The sequence below is a fragment of the Narcine bancroftii genome, chromosome 2, assembly GCF_036971445.1.
Source record: "Narcine bancroftii isolate sNarBan1 chromosome 2, sNarBan1.hap1, whole genome shotgun sequence".
NCBI lineage: Eukaryota > Metazoa > Chordata > Chondrichthyes > Torpediniformes > Narcinidae > Narcine > Narcine bancroftii.
In genome coordinates this window covers 240,417,836-240,438,917 of record NC_091470.1, presented here as the reverse complement: position 1 = coordinate 240,438,917, position 21,082 = coordinate 240,417,836, and the positions used below count along the sequence as shown (strand labels likewise).

Here is a 21,082-nt window from a genome sequence, read left to right as displayed (position 1 = left end):
CTTAAGACAGAACAAACTAAGAGAATGGTATTGGCATCAAGGAAAAAAGACAAACAAGTCACATATAATCCAACGGAGATTAATGAAAACTTCAGAGAATTCTACGAACAATTATACCAAACTGAAAACGAAGGGAAAGAAGACAAAATAGATGAATTTTTAACTAAAATTGAACTACCAAAATTACAAATAGAAGAACAAAATAAATTAACAGAACCATTTGAAATAGTAGAAATACAAGAGATAATAAAAAAACTACCGAATAATAAAACACCAGGAGAGGATGGATTCCCAATAGAATTCTATAAAACATTTAAAGATTTATTAATTCCTCCTCTCCTGGAAGTAATCAACCAGACTGATAAAACACAAAGCTTACCAGATTCATGCAAAACAGCAATAATTACAGTAATACCAAAGACAGGGAAAGATCCACTCGCACCAGCGTCATATAGACCAATATCTTTACTTAACACAGATTATAAAATAATAGTTAAACTATTAGCAAACAGATTAGCCGACTATGTACCAAAAATAGTAAATCTAGACCAAAGTGGATTTATTAAAAAAAGACGAACAACAGACAATATTTGTAAATTTATTAACTTAATTCATGCAGTAGAAGGAAATAAAGCTCCAACGGTTGCGGTTGCTTTAGACGCAGAGAAGGCTTTTGACAGAGTAGAATGGAATTATTTATTCAAAGTACTACAAAAATTCAGTTTACCAGAGAAATATATTAATTGGATTAAAGCATTATATAAGGGTCCATTGGCGAAAGTGACAGCAAATGGATATATATCAAAACAATTTAACTTAAGCAGATCAACAAGGCAGGGATGCCCACTATCGCCCTTATTGTTCGCGTTAGCCATACAACCACTAGCAGAATTGATAAGAACAGAAAATAAAATAAAAGGGATAAAAATAAAAGACAAGGAATATAAAATCAGTTTATTTGCAGATGACGTTATAGTATACTTAACAGAACCAGAAATATCAATAAAAGAATTACATAAGAAATTGAAGGAATATGGAGAAGTGTCGAGATACAAGATTAACGCAAATAAATGTGAAGCAATGCCAATGAATAAAGCGGATTTCTCAAAATTTAAGAAAGAATCACCATTCAGATGGCAAATGCAAGCAATACGATACCTAGGTATACAAATAAATAAATTACAGGACGACTTAGAGCATTGGAAAGACTTACCACTAACACTAATAGGAAGGATAAACTGTATTAAAATGAACATTTTCCCAAGGATACAATACCTATTTCAGGCATTGCCAATACACCTGACAGAGAAATTCTTCAAGGAGTTAAAGAAAATAATAAGGAAATTTTTATGGAAAGGGTGAAAACCGAGGATAGCACTAGATAAATTAACAGAATGGTATAAACAAGGAGGCTTACAACTGCCAAACTTTAAAAATTATTATAGAGCCGCACAATTAAGATACCTATCAGATTTCTATCAAACAAGGGAAAAGCCAGATTGGACTAGATTAGAACTAGATAAAATAGGGGAGAAGATACCCGAACATATATTATATAAATGGGATGAAAAATTGGTACAACGTAGGAATTCTCCAGTATTACATCATCCGCTCAACATTTGGAAGAAGATTCATGTAGAAAGGAATAAAACAAATTACCAACTACCAAAACTAATACTGACGCAAAATCAGCTAATCCCTTTTACAATAGATAACCTTTCCTTTAGAGAATGGGAGAAAAAAGGGATCAAAAGAATAGAAAATTGCTTTTCAGGAAATAAATTATTATCCTTTGAACAAATGAAGGATAAATATAATATAACTCACGATACAGTGTTGGCATACTACCAACTGAAATCTTACTTGAAGGACAAATTGGGAAGCAGTCTGAGGTTACCAGAGGGAAGTAATTTTGAATATGTGATTACAGACACAATGATAATCAAAAAATTTATAACAAACATGTATATTAAACTACAAGAAAAGGAGAACGAGGAAACAAATGGTAAAACTAAACAAAAATGGGAACAAGATCTAAACATAAAGATAAAGAAGGAAACATGGGAGAAGTTATGCTCAGGAACTATGAGAAATACAATAAATACGAGGTTACGTATGATACAATATAACTGGATACACAAGCTATATATTACACCTCAAAAGTTAAATAAATGGGACCCAACAGTATTTGACAGATGTTTTCGCTGTAAAAAGGAAATGGGAACAACAATTCATGCAATCTGGACATGTGAGAAAGTGAAAACATTTTGGGAAGATCTAAACCAGATATTAAAAATCACAAAAGACAAGGAATATAAAATATACCAAAAAACCCAGAGATCTTCCTCCTAAGTAACATAAAAAACAAAGAATTTGGACTTGATTTGGATGGTGCACAAAAAAGATTTGTTAGGATAGCCCTAGCTGTAGCAAAAAAATGTATTATGTCAGCCTGGAAATTAGAAGATAACTTGAGAATATAACAATGGTATATAGAAATGAATAAATGTATTCCATTAGAAAAAATAACATATAATTTAAGATATAATATTACAATATTTGAACAAATATGGGAGCCATACATGAAACACAATAGAGAAAATCTACTGGGGACATCCACCACCTAAAATGACAGGAGAAGGGAATGAAAAGAATTGATTCAGTGGAAATTCTTGTTTGTTTTTATTGAGTGACAACATTGTTTGACGGGTTTAATGTATCGTAGATTCTGAACTTTAAATGAATGGGAGGGGAGGTAGGGAGGGTGGGATGGGAAGAGGGAGGGGGGGAGAAAACGACACTGTATATATTTGAAAAGGAAAATGTATGTATCTTGATCAATGTGGTTTATAGTGTGGAAAAAAAATTTTTTAAAACCCTACAAAAAAAATTAAATTTTCATCCATGCATGAAATTTCTTTAAAAAATTAAAGAACTAATGTTCAAATAAGCCAATTTAAATTTAATGACTCTTTTGTTCCTGTTTATTGCTTAAGACTTTTTCAAACCGTGGCCCTTTGTTGCTGATAGCAGTCCGCACGTCTGTCTGTTCACCCAAGCGATTTCTAGATTTTGTCTTGATTGACAAAAGGCCATTAAATCCAGACTCGCATAAGTATGTCGTCGCGAATGAGATGAGCACAGATAGTGCTTTTTCACAAAGTCTTGGAAACATGTCAATTGCCGAACACCAATATCGTTCCAAAGTTTTGCTTTCAAACTGCATTTCAAGAACACGATTTGTGTGCAGTTCAATAAGATCTTCCTTCAGCTCTTCATCATCCAACATATTATCCAAATTGAAGGAGTATGGATTTATAAAAAAACTGAAATGCTATCTCGCACCCCCGGTTGGGAAACCCTGCCATAGAGGGATGTGATGCTTCATTACCCAATGGGCTGAACACCTTCTATACCTGGTTTGAGAAGAACCACCAATCAGTGACTACTGGAATCCCTGCAAAAGCTGAGGACCCTGTGATATCTGTCTCTGAGGACATTATTCAAAAGGGTGAACCCAGGCAGGGTACTGAAAATCTGTGCCAACCAACCAGCTGGAGTGTTCACATATTTTCAACTTCTCATTGCTGCAGTCAGGGATTCCCACCTGCTTCAAAAGGGCATCAATCATCCTAGTGCCCAAGAAGAGTCGTGTGAGCTGCATCAATGACGATGGCCCAGTAGCACTAACTTCTACTGTGATGAAATGCTTTGAGAGGCTGATCATGGCCAGAATTAACATGTACCTCAGCAAAGATCTGGACCCACTGCAATTCGCCTATTGTCACAATTGCTCCACAGTGGATGCAATATCACTGGCTCTCCACTCAGCTCTGAATCACCTCGAAAACAAAAATTCATACATAGGCTGTTGTTTATCAACTACAGATCAGCCTTCAATACCATTATTCCCCCAGTGCTGGTCAAAAAGCTACAAACTCTGGGCCTCTGCACCTCCCTCTGCAACTGGATCCTTGCCCTTTTTCATCAGACTACAGTCAGTACGAATCAGAAGCAACATTTCCTCCTCAATGATTATCAACACAGGCGCACCCAAGGATGCGCGCTTAGCCCACTGTTATACTCACTATAACCCCATAACTATGCGGCCAGGCAGAATTCCAATTGCCAATGACATACAGTGGTCGGCAGAATCACAAACAGCAACGAGGAACCGTACAGGAGGGAGACAGATCAGCTCATTAAATGGTTTCACATCAACAACCTTGCGCTCAACGTTAGCAAAACCAAGGAGATGCTTGTGGACTTCAGGAGGAAGTTAAGTGAACACGACCCAGTCCTCATCGGGAGTTCAGTAGTGGAGAGGGTCAAGTTTAAATTCCTGGGTGTCAACATCTGCGAGAATCTGTCTGGTATCTCCATGTTGATGCAATCACGATGAAGGCCTGCCAGCAGCTATACTTTGTGAAGTGGGCTTTTTTGTGTGTGTATATTTGTGGTTTAATAGCTTGTCCACAATGTTTTCACTATTCTTTTCAATATACATGTCACTTTATTCAGAGGAAATAGACATTATGAATATGAATATTCCACTTGTGGGATAGATTTCAATTTAGATACAATTACTTTTGCTTGTAAGTTTCTCTTTTTTATTGTAATTTTTTATTTATCGTTCTATGAACCATATCAACCAATATATTTACAGATGCATCTCTTTAAATATTCAGTGACATTTTCTTTTTATCCCCCATTCCTCCCTTCCCCCTTCCCACCCCCTCCAAGAACAGTAAATATTGAACATATAAAATACAATAAAACATTATCTTTATACAAAAAGAATACAAACAAAACAGTCGTATCATCTACTTATTCACATTAAATCTGATCGTGTTTATCTTATCATTTTTGGTGGTGGTGGTCCTAGGCCTGCTCTTTCTGTTATGTTCCATATATGGTTCCCAGGTTTTTGCAGACATTATAACTTTGTCTTTTAAATTATATGTGATTTTTTTTTCCCCAATGGGATATACTTAAACTTGGTTATATATTCTGTTAATGCTTATAGTCATATAGTCCAACGTGGCCATCTTATATCTTTATTTTCACTTCTTTTTCACCTCTTCACCACCTCCATCCCTTTTTGCCATTACTGTTTTTTAAGTTTTCCTTTTTAATCTCAATATATGACAATGCACTTAAGACACGAAATACCCCAACAATCCCCACAAGCAATAACCCTTTAACCCCAAATGAACCTCCCCTCCTTGGATTGCCCCTTGTCACTTGACGGCAACCACAACTCCCCTTTCCATTCGGTTTGCAAAATTACTCGCAAGTGTCAACCGATTTTGCAGTGACCATTATTCTCCCACCCCCAGAGAACACTATTTTCCTATACATAACAAAGCTCTCTTTTTTTCCCTTCTTCCCCTTCTCTTATCCATCTTTAAATCTATATATATTCATTATCTTTACTTTATATTATTACATATTTTTGTATATTTTCTTGCCGGTCATTCTTCTTGTCACTCCTCCTCCTCTCTTCTGTCCTGCAAATGTTCAGCAAATTCTTGGGCTTTCCTTGGGTCTGAGAACAGTCTATTCCGTTCCCCAGGAATGAATACTTTGAGTACTGCTGGATGTGTTAATATAAAGTTATACCCTTTCTTCCATAAGATTATTTCCGCCGTGTTGAATTCCTTCCTCTTCTTTAAAAATTTGAAGCTTCTGTCCGGGTAAAAAAAAATATTTTTTGTCCCTTATATTCCAACGGCTTATTGTCTTCTCTAACCTTCTTTCCTGCCTGCTCCAGTATGTTTTCTCTTGTTGTATATCTTAGAAGTTATACCAATATAGATCTCGGTTTTTGATGTGGTGGCGGTTTCGGTACTAGCGCTCTATGCACCCTTTCGATTTCTATTTCTTCATGTGAATCTGTCGTTCCCAGCACCTTTGGGATCCATCCTTTTATAAATTCCTTCATATCTGACCCTTCTTTGCCTTCTTTCAGGCCCACTATTTTTATGTTGTTTCGCCTACTGTAGTTTTACAATACGTCAATTTTTTGTGACAATAAATCTGTGTCTCTTTAATTTTTCTTTTGCTCTCTTCCAACTTCCCTCTTAAATCATTTATATCCATTTCTACATCAGCTTCTCGTTCCTCCACATTTTCTACTCTTTTCTATTTCAGTCATGACCAGCTCTAAGCTTTGCATTCCGTCTTCAGCTCTCCATTTTTCTTTTGATTGAACTAAATTCTGATAGCCATTCTTTTAATGACTTCATTTGTTCTTCGAAAAAGGCTATATCTAAACTTTGTCCTTTTATTTTACCTTCTTCTTTCCTTTTAAATTCTTGGTCTTCTTCCTCCTCTTCTTCTGTGTCTGTATCATCTACTTCTCTTCTCTGCATTTGTGTATCTTCATCTTTCTCTGGTGAGCTGCCGGGCCGACCCGCTGCCGGGCCGACCCGGCTGCTGGGCCTCCTGCCGCAGGTTGTCCCACTGCTGGTCGCCACTTTGCCGCTCATCCTCTTCCAGCCCTTCCTTCTCTTTCTCACCACTCTTCTTCTTTCTTGTTTACTTCCCCCAGCCGAATGCCCCGATACTGGGCGTCTCTCAGCTGGCTGCTCCGCAGCCGAGTCCCCCTCCCACCGGCGTTAACCTTTTCTTTCACTTGCGCACTGCGCATGCGCAACTTTTCGTGCCTATGCAATTGCGCACCTCTTCTTGGCTCTGAGAACCATTTTTGAAGTCCGCCGGTCGGGAGGACACTGCTCTTCTGGGGACTCACCAACACCGGAGATCGGCCGCTCCTCTCCACGGTGGCTCTCTACTCCGACGTGCAGGTAAGGCCTTCTTCTTTCTTCTCCAGTGATTTTCCTTCTTCCCTTTTCTCTGTTATTCTTGCTTTTTCTCTTTTGGGTGCCATCTTCGTCTCTTCTCTGTAACTTTATCTTTCTCTTCCTGTATTTTATGTCTATTGAGCTTTTTCACACTTTTTAAATTTTCTCTGGAGTGGGCTGGTTCCACTCGACCAGCCACTACTCCATCACATGACTCCCCTCACTTTGTGAGGTGTTTGAGGAGATTAGATATATCACCAAAGACTCTCGACAACTTCTACAGGTGTACTGTGGAGAGCATTCTGGGTGGTTGCATCACTGCCTAGTATGGAGGCACCACATCTCAGGACAAGGAAAAACTCCAGAGGGTTGCTAACTCGGCCTACGACATCACAGGCACCAGACTTCACTCCATTGGGGACATCTACATGAGGCGGTGTCTTAAAAAAGCAGCCTCTATGCCCAAAGACCCCCACCACCCAGTCCATGCCCTCTTCATTCTACCAGAGGAAAAGGTACAGGAGCCTAAAGACAAGCACTCAACGGCACAAGGACAGCTTCTTCCCCGCTGCCATCAAATTCCTGAATAATCAGTGAACCAAAGACACTGCCCGACTTTTCCTGAACTACTATTTTGAATTTTATTTTTTTTATATTATTGTTGCTCATAATATGAAGGTTTACACGTGACGCTCCCGTAAAACATCGAATTTCATGACTCGTTCGTGACAACAAATTCGGATTCTGATTCTAAAATATCATTGCATATACTTGTGCCAAATGAGGTACTCTCAAAAAGACTGCATCCAACTGTGCAACAGCATTAGTGTTGTTCACACCCAAAAGACTAATCATAACCTGCTTGGGTCAACAGGAATACTCCCAATTTGTTACTGTGGCCGTCATTTAAGCAATCAGAAAGGGACATCATCTCTAGCAGGGACAGTCTTTGTGGCAGTCTGATAGCTGCTACCTCACAGGAGAGAAAGGAGACATGGAAGAACACAAGGTTTACTCCATGGAGCAGCAGAGAACAAGGGGAGATTTGATAGAGGTATACAAATTATGAAGGGTATAGATAGAGCAAGCTTTTTCCATTGAAGTTCGGTGAAACAAAAAACTAGTTCAAGTTTACTTATTGTCCCATTGTCTAAGTACAACCCAATGAAACTGTGTTCTTCGGTCCTCAGTGGAAAAACATGCAAACACCACTTGCACAGACAACCTATACATATGCAGAAGAAAAAAAACTATATATTTACATATACACACACACACACATATATATATATATGCATGCACACACATGTATAAATGGATATGGTTTCATAAATAGTAGTCTTAAGCATTAGTGTAAGCAAAATATACACTTCGATTCTAACTGCAAATTAAATACAAGATTTAATCATCTCTCTGTGACAATACTCAATGGTGAACTTCTATCAAATTTAATCGAGTGGGGTGGGGGGTGGGTTAATTATCTATCATGTTATTGTTTGTCTTTTAGGTGGCTCCATGGAGGGGGAGAAACCTGTAGATGTAGCATGGTTAAATGTTTTCAAAGAACATATCTTAAAATAAACTGCTTTCAGGTTTTTATATATATACATACATATATATATATAATATATATATATATATATACACACACACATACATATATATACATACATATACACACACACTCATACACACACTCTCACTCACACACACACACTCACACACACACACTCACACACACACACTCACACACACACACACACTCACACTCACACACACACACACACTCACACACACACACACTCACACACACACTCACACACACTCACACACACACACTCACACACACACTCACACACACACTCACACACACACTCACACACACACTCACACACACACTCACACACACACTCACACACACACTCACACACACACTCACACACACACTCACACACACTCACACACACTCACACACACACTCACACACACACTCACACACACACTCACACACACACTCACACACACACTCACACACACACGCGCACTCACACGCGCACTCACACGCACACTCACACGCACACTCACACGCACACTCACACGCACACTCACACGCACACACTCACACGCACACACTCACACACACACTCACACACACACTCACACACACACTCACACACACTCTCACACACACTCTCACACACACTCTCACACACACTCTCACACACACTCTCACACACACTCTCACACACACTCTCACACACACTCTCACACACACTCTCACACACACTCACACACACTCACACACACTCTCACACACACTCTCACACACACTCACACACACACTCACACACACACTCACACACACACTCACACACACACTCACACACTCACTCACACACTCACTCACACACTCACTCACACACTCACTCACACACTCACTCACACACTCACTCACACACTCACTCACACACACACTCACACACACACTCACACACACACACACACACTCACACACACACTCACACACACACTCACACACACACTCACACACACACTCACACACACTCACACACACACTCACACACACACACACACACACACACACTCACACACACACTCACACACACACACACACTCACACACACACTCACACACACACTCACACACACACTCACACACACACTCACACACACACTCACACACACACTCACACACACACTCACACACACACTCACACACACTCACACACACACTCACACACACACTCACACACACACTCACACACACACTCACACACACACTCACACACACACTCACACACACACACTCACACACACACTCACACACTCACACACTCACACACTCACACACTCACACACTCACACACTCACACACTCACACACTCACACACTCACACACTCACACACTCACACACTCACACACACACTCACACACACACTCACACACACACTCACACACACACTCACACACACACTCACACACACACTCACACACACACTCACACACACACTCACACACACACTCACACACACACTCACACACACACTCACACACACACTCACACACACACTCACACACACACTCACACACACACTCACACACACACTCACACACACACTCACACACACACTCACACACACACTCACACACACACTCACACACACACTCACACACACACTCACACACACACTCACACACACACTCACACACACACTCACACACACACTCACACACACACTCACACACACACTCACACACACACTCACACACACACTCACACACACACTCACACACACACTCACACACACACTCACACACACACTCACACACACACTCACACACACACTCACACACACACTCACACACACACTCACACACACACTCACACACACACTCACACACACACTCACACACACACTCACACACACACTCACACACACACTCACACACACACTCACACACACACTCACACACACACTCACACACACACTCACACACACACTCACACACACACTCACACACACACTCACACACACACACACACACACACACACACACACACACACACACACACACTCACACACACACTCACACACACACTCACACACACACTCACACACACACTCACACACACACTCACACACACACTCACACACACACTCACACACACACTCACACACACACTCACACACACACTCACTCACACACTCACTCACACACTCACTCACACACTCACTCACACACTCACTCACACACTCACTCACACACTCACTCACACACTCACTCACACACTCACTCACACACTCACTCACACACTCACTCACACACTCACTCACACACTCACTCACACACTCACTCACACACACACTCACACACACACTCACACACACACTCACACACACACTCACACACACACTCACACACACACTCACACACACACTCACACACACACTCACACACACACTCACACACACACTCACACACACACTCACACACACACTCACACACACACTCACACACACACTCACACACACACTCACACACACACTCACACACACACTCACACACACACTCACACACACACTCACACACACACTCACACACACACTCACACACACACTCACACACACACACTCACACACACACACTCACACACACACTCACACACACACTCACACACACACTCACACACACACTCACACACACACTCACACACACACTCACACACACACTCACACACACACTCACACACACACTCACACACACACTCACACACACACTCACACACACACTCACACACACACTCACACACACACTCACACACACACTCACACACACACTCACACACACACTCACACACACTCACACACACTCACACACACACTCACACACACACTCACACACACACTCACACACACACTCACACACACACTCACACACACACTCACACACACACTCACACACACACTCACACACACACTCACACACACACTCACACACACACTCACACACACACTCACACACACTCACACACACTCACACACACACTCACACACACACTCACACACACACTCACACACACACTCACACACACACTCACACACACACATATATATATACACATACATATATTATATATACACATACATATAAACAAAAAACATACATACATATGATATATATATTTTTATATACATATATATACACACACACATATACATATTTTCTTCAGTACAAGGACAGAATAGTATTTTTGACTTTTAAACTGTTTATACTTATGCTGATTTATTAATTAGGTATCGTAAGAGCAAGTCTCAAGCAACCGGAAAATATACTTATCCAGCATCTATAAATTTGCATAAGTGCCAGGTACCAGGGGTTTTACTGTATTCAGAATTATATATCCCTTAGGGTTGATTTCAAATTGAGCTAAATTACTAGATAGGAAACATTTTTATAAATAGAAAACACAATTTCTCCAGGAGACAAATTTTAAAATCTGATCTGAATTTCAAGTCTGACAATTTCTTTTGTTGCTCAATCAGCTCCAATTGAGTACAAGATCAAATCACCCCTTACTTGTGCAGCAATCCATTTCCAGAGAAGCTTAACATTCAAATAAAAAATGTTATCAGGATTAAAGACTTTATAAACATGCGATCTGACATCAGTTATGGGTTTCTTGAGTCCAGAATCTAACACTTGCTCTCCCTCAAAAATTTCCCTTCATTTTTCAATACTATAACTTTTCAAACTAGATAATTTAGCATTAATTATGAAAACTTTATAATTTTGAATTTTTGCTGTCTGAACTAGCTTTTATAAAATGGTTATATTTTGCTAACCAAATGTTATCTTACTAATTAACAAAACATTGTCTGGAGGTTTGAAACTCTACTAGTCAAGGTTTCTGCTCACTTTAGAGTAATATCCACATAAAATGCAGCCCAGCTTTCACTATCTTGAGCATTGGAACAACAACTCATAAATTTGATTAGGTATAAAGATGGATTTGCAAGGGTTATTAGCCAAATATTGTGGCTAATATTGCAGCACCTCCACTCTTCAGATTTATTGCCAGAGTACATGCATGACATCACATATAATCCTGAGATTCTTTTTTCTGTGGATGAGGCAGAATTACCACTTATTGGTAGTGCAAAAATATAATTACACAGGGTAAACAAATAAAGAACTGTAAACAGATAATGAATGTAAACAAACTGTGCAGTACAGAGAATTAAAAAGAAAATCAATGAAGTGCACAAATAAGAGTTCTTGAGTTTGTTGTTGAAGAGTTTCTAATTTCACACACATGGTTCATAATTACAGACAGAGCTTTATCAAGAAATAAGAGTTATTTTGCTCCAACCACAGGCTACAAAAGATATGAACAAAAAAAGAGTGAGGAACTGCTATTCCTTACATTTTTGGCATGGATTAGGACCCCCTCGCCTGTTTCTTACCTCCATTGCGATAGGATCTAAACCGGCACAGTTTTCATTGCATTTATCGTAGACTAGTCGTAACTTCCTGAAGAGCACAGACAACTGGCGAAGGTGTTCTTGCAGCTTCCCCTGTCGGTCTTGGTGGGTGGCAGTGTGATATGATACACCATTTGGCAACTAAAATGCAGATGGCACAAATTGAAACTTTTATCAAAGAAGCAAATCACATCATCAGCTGCAGGTAACCATTGAAAAGTCCTTCACATCTTACCCAGCATTATTTTTGAATTATTAAATCTCTCAGACAAGTCATTATGCACCATATTGGCTATTTTTACTCTAGGTTCACCATTAACATTGGACTTTAGCTGAGTTCAAGCACACACCTCAGTGAACCAGTTCAAAAGGTTAGCACACATACAAAAAGAACTTCCCTGCCAAAAGAGCAGGATGTTTTACTTGGCTGAGTTGCAAACAACAGGAAAACTAATGATTAAACAACTGTTTGTTACAATTTGACCCTTTCCTGACAAATAAAACTGACCAAATTCCATTCACATCTTCTGCCAGGCATCAGTACTTCTGCCAGACTTATCTACGAATCTCAATGGAAACTCTTGATACTCCAGTCTGGCATTGACGATGGCTCAAGCCAGTCATGCCATTTTCTCCTCTTTTACCTGTACTGATTCAATGGACTCCCAGACCTCAGAGTTCTCAAGCTGGAAGTTTGTTCGATGAGCCTGTCAGTTCCCAACTTGTAAAACAGCCCATTGAAATAAGTCACTTTCACAAGAATGATAAGAAGATTTTTATTTGATTCAATTCATTAAGTCCATTTGAAATTTAAAAAATAATATTTCTTTATTTAAATATTTTCCAGCTGATAGAGTTTAAAGATATCCATAAACTTTTAATGCCATGGATAGCTTTGACAGGCAATGTGCCAAGAAAGATATTCAGAAGTTGCCAAAGCTTTTCTTTTAGTACTATTGACTGCATCATCCCTTGGCCATACCAAGCTCCAAGTTTGCACAAAGCCAAGTTGGTGAGGACTCACTCCACTGCTGGTCAGGTCAAACTCACATAATGTTTAATGATAGGTTTATTGAGTCTGACATGTTTGCAGACATCGACTATCTTATACCACTCTTCCCAGGTCCTCATACTTGACCCCGAGTGACCTATTTGGATCCAATGCCTTTTTGAGTAAGGGATGTACTGATAAAGGACTTTTCCCCCCATTTTCTATCTACTCCAAAACCTTCAAAAGCAGCATGTTAAAGAGCCAAGGTCCCTTAGTTAGCAAATCTCAAAATAAAAAGCAAGCTATTTAAGATTGAAACAGGAATGTCTTCACTCAGAAGATGTTCAATTTTCTTCTTAAGAGGGTGTGAAGGCTCAGTCAATGAGTTCATTCAAAACATAAATAATTAATTTATGGATATAAGGAAATCAGGTATTGGGGCCAAGTGCTATAAAATGGTGCTAACATTGAAGGCCTTCCATGACTTTGATGAACAGCAGAGGTGGCTCAAAGAGCCAGACAGCCTACTCCTGGTCTTGTTCCTTGTGTTGCTAATTTCCTTGCACCAATCAATATTTGCAGGATCTTGCCACTGGTTGGACATGATGGATCCACTCCCCTTGTCTGCACTTGCTGATATTTTTGGCATAAAACTCCTGGTTTTGATTGATGTCCAACATTTATGATGCAATCTCATGCCAATATTCCCTCAATGTTTATTCCATGTCTGATAGGCCTAATTGGATTTTTTTATGACTTGCTCCACTCATCAGTGATAGTCTAAATAAGTCAGAACATAGTGCGGTAATTCTTTTACGATAAAATTGACATATCTTAATGGTACATTTTGCTGACAAACTTTCTTGACCACCATACACACATGATGCCAATGCATACAACCCTGGCTTCAGATGATACAAGTCACTGATTAGATGCTTAATAAGTTCTCTTTCAATCCTCATGTTTACTTGCTCTCGTCTTACTCTTTCATGGTTTAAACCAGAGATTCTCAACCTTTTTCTTTCCACTCATATACCACTTTAAGTATTCCCTATGCCATAGGTGCTCAGTGATTAGTAAGGGATTGCTTAAGGTGGTATGTGAATGGAAAGAAAAAGTTTGAAAACCACTCTTTTAATCATACCTAATTAACTCGTTATGTGCACGGTTTCATAACTCCAAAGGAAATGAGCCAATGACAATTTTTCTCAAGCAAAATATTTCAGTAACAATTGGATCTAGAGCATTGATTTTCAACCTTCCCTTCCCAGTCACATACCACCTTAAGCAACCCCTTACTATGCGAGTGGAAAAGGTTGAGAACCACAGATTTAAACAAATTTTACACCAATGGTGCTTCATAATTGAATTCAGACGAGATCACCCTCTCCTTTGTCTGCAACTTAGGGGAAGAACAATGAGCCATTTCTACCTTAAGCCCCTTTCACATTCGCCAGTGATCCCAGGAATCAAACGCCAATTGGCCTTTAAAGTGGCAAGTGTGAAAGCAAGATCAGCTCAACACCGGCATCAGATGATTTCATCTCACGCTGGGGATTGATGGCCTCAATCCCTATTACAATCCCTGACATCTTCAGACGCCAGCATTGAGATCAGGCAAGTGTGAAACGGGCAATCCCTTCTCTCTTTTGCGTGCTGTGTCATGCAGGCACCTCCGATTAAAGGTAGAACAGATCAAACACCGGAAATAGAACCTTGCAAGTGTGAAAGCATTCAGTGTCCCGGTTAGGAATGGTCTAGTGTGAAAGGCCAAAGCCCCATTCCTCTCCTGGGACACTGAATGGCCAATTTAGTGGGAGCAAAGGGGCTTTAGTTAAAACCTAAGCTTCAAAATGGATATCAGAAACTGCAACAGCCACAATCCTTTCTGCAGCTGAATACTGTCGAAATCTACTGCTGGGACTTGCTCCCAACAGAATCACCTGGTTAAGGTTCTGCAGAGTAGCTAGCAATTATAAAAAGGCATTCTCAATTGCCAGCTGTTTAGCCATTGTCAATAATGAAAAAAGGTGGTTGTGAAAGAATGAGAAAAGGCACTAATATTGATTTTTTATTTCTCCAATGGATCTTGAGATTTTGCAGAGAGCAGCAGCAATTGTTGAGTTCTTCTCAATTACAGGAGGCAGTTATTGATGCACTGGGAAATGAGTCAAGTAAGCAGGTAGGACTGAAATAAAGACCATTCTTATATCCCACAATCACAGTTTGGGCCCACGAGTGCCCATGGCTACATCTTTGAAAGTGGTGGAGTTGAAGAAGTTGTTCAATGAAAGATCAAATACAACCAGGTAAATTAACGTTTTGGAATAATGAGATCCAACTCGTCATACAGCGAGATTCCAGTTAACCTACTTTTTAAGTGAAATCCTCTGAACCATATCTAATTTAATGCACAAAAGGCATCTCATGATTTCTGGCACTATTATCTGCTTACAGACTCATCTGGCATCTGGTAGACATTAGTCAACCTTGGTGCAAGTTCAAAAGAAGTAATTTATGTTAATGAATGAACGAAGAGATTGTTGAGTGATACACAATGAGTGTTCTGTGGATTCCCAGCAAAGCCAAAAATTCTGGCGACATGAAGATTTATTTTTATATTATTGACAGGACACATTCAAAGTCTGCGAAGAAATTATTTTTTAGCCAGTTCCCAGAATGTCAATTGAGTCATGAAAAATACAATTAAAGGAAATGCAAAGTTTAATTTAAATTGAGTAAGGCTTTAATAATACTGAATTGACAAAAAAGAAAGTCAGCTATCAAAAGTTAGTAATGGACGATCACATATTTAAGCATTGAGTAACCTTCAACTTTAAACCTCATACAGCGGTATGAGTACATGAGTATTCAAGGCAAATAAATTTGATGATAATAAAGCCATAGAATTCATGGCATTTCTTTTGATATCAAAGTGTTTGATATTTCTGAAGTTCGTTCTTATCCATAATAGTAGATGAAAGATTCAGAAACAAAAAGGCGTAGTCGGTCCTTTCATGACAGCAAGATGATCCTGGAACATACTAACTATACACCAAATAGGAGGAGTTTTTTTTGTGCCATCTCCCCACATTTTACGAATGGACATTGCTAGTTTTATTGAAGTCGAACAATGACATTTCCACTCCAAAATTAATAAAATTGCAGTTATTTAAGGACTTTCAGAGGAATTACCGCAATGCAAAGTTGCTCAAACAGCAAAGTACCAAATCCAAAACAAATTAGAGTGCATATAGTTGTGGGTTTCCCCATTTTATATTTAAACCTACTCAACTCTGGCTAAATGATGCTGTGCATCTCTGCAATTCAAGAGGTTCCAAAGCTTGCCATTCCAAACACACCTTCTTCAGATCAGGCAGACTGACAATGTTGGCCCAGGTGGCCTCAAAGCTGAGTGGCTACCCTGAGCAGGAATAAGGCCTTGAATTGAATTATGGATAATGTGGGTGGGTTTGAACAAGACTCTGCTACAAAACTCTTTCAGAGCTGGGAAGGCACTGTTCCCAACTTCACTATCTCTTAAAGCTATACAAGTTTTACAGAATGTGTTGGACATTCAGAAACATTTAAAACCTCAAAAATAAGAGTACATTTGAAAGGTGAAATAATTAAGTACTTCCTCTGGACGCAGCGTGATCTCCAGCACATTTGTGAAACAGTTCATTGAAAATATTTAACAAACTAGATTCTATTTCAGAAGAAGTGGAATTTATTTTACTCTTTCTCGCACCCACACAACCTCCACTCATAAGCTTCAGGCTTATTAACCTGTGCAGATTCCCTCCCCATTGGACCTTGCCAGCGACCTATCTGCAAAATCTGAGCTGCATCTTTGAAGCTGTTGTTTGACACACTCTAGTGTTCATAGCTAAAACTACACCTGAAACTTATTTAACATGCTAATTTGCTTGCAAAAATCCCAGAAATTACCCGACAGCTCTAGGATGTACAATATACAAGATATTTATTTAAAATGAATTTGGATGTAAAACATTCCACAAAAGGGTAAATGTTATGAATTCACACAACTACAATTTACGCAATACAGCCAACCTTTCCAATATGCACCATGAACAGGCAGAGCTGAGAATGCAAATTTGTACGAAACGTTCAGAGGTGTCACAAACTCTCAGGTTGGGTTAGAGGTGGAATCAGAGGTTTTGCACATTTATGATGTAGTTCAAAGTAAAGGGAGCGGTCCAAAATACTGTATACTAGAATGCTGCATAAACCAAGGAAAGAAATTGCTGGGGCTTAGCAGAATTTTTTGTATCTTCCACAGCCAGGGTACTGGACAGGAGGGTAGCTAATGTGGCTTCTTTATTAAGGAGCTACAAGGACAAGCCAGGAAACAACAAGCTGGAGAGCTTAACACTGGTGGTGGGAAAGTTACTGGAGGTGGGAAAGTTACTGGAGAGAATTCTGGGAGGCAAAATCTCTGGCCATTTGTAAAGGCAAGGACTGATTATCAATATCCAGCATGCCCTTGGGTGTGGGAATTGTGATTCGTGAATTTAATTAATTTTTTTTAAACTTTGAAGGGGATTGGTGAGGGCAGGGTGGTAAATGTTGCTTACATGAAGTTTAGCATGGCTTTTGACATGGACTCGCAAGGTAGGCTAGTTCAGAATGGGGGAGAAATGGCTTGATTGGAGGAGTCAAAGAGTGGTATTGGAAGGTTACGTCTCATATTGGAAGCTGATGACAAGTGGTCTGCTGGGTCACCTATTCAACATACATATTAACAATTTGGATGAAAAGGAAGATGATAGAATTAGTAAGTTTGCAGATGACACCAAAATTGATGGGATGGTGGACAGTGAAGAAGATTTTCCAAGATTACAACACAAACTCTGATAACTCAGTGGTTAGAGCACTGGACTTGTAAATCAGGGGTCACAAGTCTGTTCCTCACTGGGTGAGTCTCTGTCTTCCTTACAGTAGCCAAAGAATTCATGTACCTGTATGTTACATTCTAAATGTAGAATTACATGACAATAATGGAACCTTTACCTTTAAATCAACTGGTGATAATGGGCAAATAATGGCAGATGTCATTTAACTAAGACAACTGCTAAGTAATGTTGGAAAGTTTAGCCAAGACATATACAGTAAATGAGAGAACCCAGAGGACTATTGCAGAAACAAAAAGACCTTGTGGTACAAGTATATCAACCCCTGAAACTGGTGACACAGGTGGTGGTGAAGGAAGCATACAATAGGCTCACTTCTCATCAGATGAACAAGAGTTGAGACTTCACGAAGCATAGTGTAGTGATCTGGGCTGCACCCAGTTGTCATCTCACTAATGACTTGGACAGATGTTTTGTGAAGTCTCAACTCTTGTTCATCCTTCACATAGTGTAATGATCTGGGCTGCACCCAGTTGTCATCTCACTAATGCCTTGTACAGATGTGAAGGATGTAATTAAGCTGGAGAAAATGGTGCATAGGTTCAGAAGGATATATATTTTTTGAATATTTTAATTTTTTTCAAAAAATATACATTAAACTTTTTCTTACAAACACAACAAACCATAAACAAAACAGTCCATTCCTCCATACAGATCCATTCACCATCAGAGCTTACATACATTTTAAGTATATAGAGTTCAGTTGGAGAAACTGTTTTTATATATATCTAGATATATATCTATATATATCTAGATATATATATAGATATCTTTGGCTTGGCTTCGCGGACGAAGATTTATGGAGGGGGTAAATGTCCACGTCAGCTGCAGGCTCGTTTGTGGCTGACAAGTCCGACGCGGGACAGGCAGACACGGTTGTAGCAGTTGCAGGGGAAAATTGGTTGGTTGGGGTTGGGTGTTGGGTTTTTCCTCCTTTGCCTTTTGTCAGTGAGGTGGGCTCTGCGGTCTTCTTCAAAGGAGGTTGCTGCCCACCGAACTGTGAGGCGCCAAGATGCACGGTTTGAGGCGATATCAGCCCACTGGCGGTGGTCAATGTGGCAGGCACCAAGAGATTTCTTTAGGCAGTCCTTGTACCTCTTCTTTGGTGCACCTCTGACACGATGGCCAGTGGAGAGCTCGCCATATAACACGATCTTGGGAAGGCGATGGTCCTCCATTCTGGAGACGTGACCTACCCAGCGCAGTTGGATCTTCAACAGCGTGGATTCGATGCTGTCGACTTCTGCCATCTCGAGTACTTCGATGTTAGGGATGAAGTCGCTCCAATGAATGTTGAGGATGGAGTGGAGACAACTCTGGTGGAAGCGTTCTAGGAGCCGTAGGTGATGCCGGTAGAGGACCCATGATTCGGAGCCGAACAGGAGTGTGGGTATGACAACGGCTCTGTATACGCTTATCTTTGTGAGGTTTTTCAGTTGGTTGTTTTTCCAGACTCTTTTGTGTAGTCTTCCAAAGGCGTTATTTGCCTTGGCGAGTCTATTGTCTATCTCGTTGTCGATCCTTGCATCTGATGAAATGGTGCAGCCGAGATAGGTAAACTGGTTGACCGTTTTGAGTTTTGTGTGCCCGATGGAGATGTGGGGGGGGGGGGGGGGGGGGTGGTAGTCATGGAGGGGAGCTGGCTGATGTATAAAACAGTTACTTTTATACCCTTTTTGTTCCTTTTATTTACTGTATCTGAGCCCCTATATGGTCCAGATATGACTGCCAGACCTTTACAAAAGTGTCATATTTAGTCTAAATTATTTGTGATTTTCCCCCCCCCCCCCCCCAATCGGTAACAGCTGTTCATTTCTCCAGTCCATCGTGCTGAGTAGAGGGGAGTCAGATTTACAAGTGATCCCGATACATTTTATTCACTACTGCCAGTGCTATTTTTATAAATGTGATTTGATATTTGGTCAATTTGTCACTTATTTCCATGAAATTACCTAGTAGATATCACTCCAGATCACCCGTGAAGACCACTCCTGTTATCCTGGTTAATTTTTCTGCAATTTCTTGCCAAATGGCCTAACTTTCACACACAACCACGTGGCATGTAGAAAAGTTCCCGTCTCAGGCCCACATCTGAAACACATCTCTGAAATTTCAGCTTTTGATCTGTGTAACTTTTGTGGGGCAAGATATAATTGATGTAAAAAATTATACTGAACCAGTCCATATCTTGAATTTATAATTGATGTCATGCTGTCCTTACACCAATCTGACCAGCTTCTCTCTGAAATCACCAAACCCAAGTCCGACTCCCTTGACCTCTGCAACCCTGGTTTTGCACTCTCTCTGGAGAGCATAGAACATTTTTGTTATAAATTTGTATTCCCC

General features: G+C 40.0%; 1 protein-coding gene across 12 annotated transcripts in view; it reads right to left on the bottom strand.

Moving 5' to 3' along the window:
- LOC138755156 (mediator of RNA polymerase II transcription subunit 30-like) overlaps window positions 1–21,082 on the bottom strand; it is a 58,440-nt gene that overhangs the window by 17,289 nt on the left and 20,069 nt on the right. For all 12 annotated transcript variants that reach the window (XR_011352067.1, XR_011352068.1, XM_069920560.1 and 9 more), the window contains exon 3: window positions 12,794–12,952. Coding sequence is in view for 10 of the 12 variants with exons in the window: in XM_069920560.1 (XP_069776661.1) it covers window positions 12,794–12,952 (159 nt within the window). In the remaining 2 variants the exon portion in view is untranslated. The remainder of the gene's footprint in view (window positions 1–12,793; window positions 12,953–21,082) is intronic.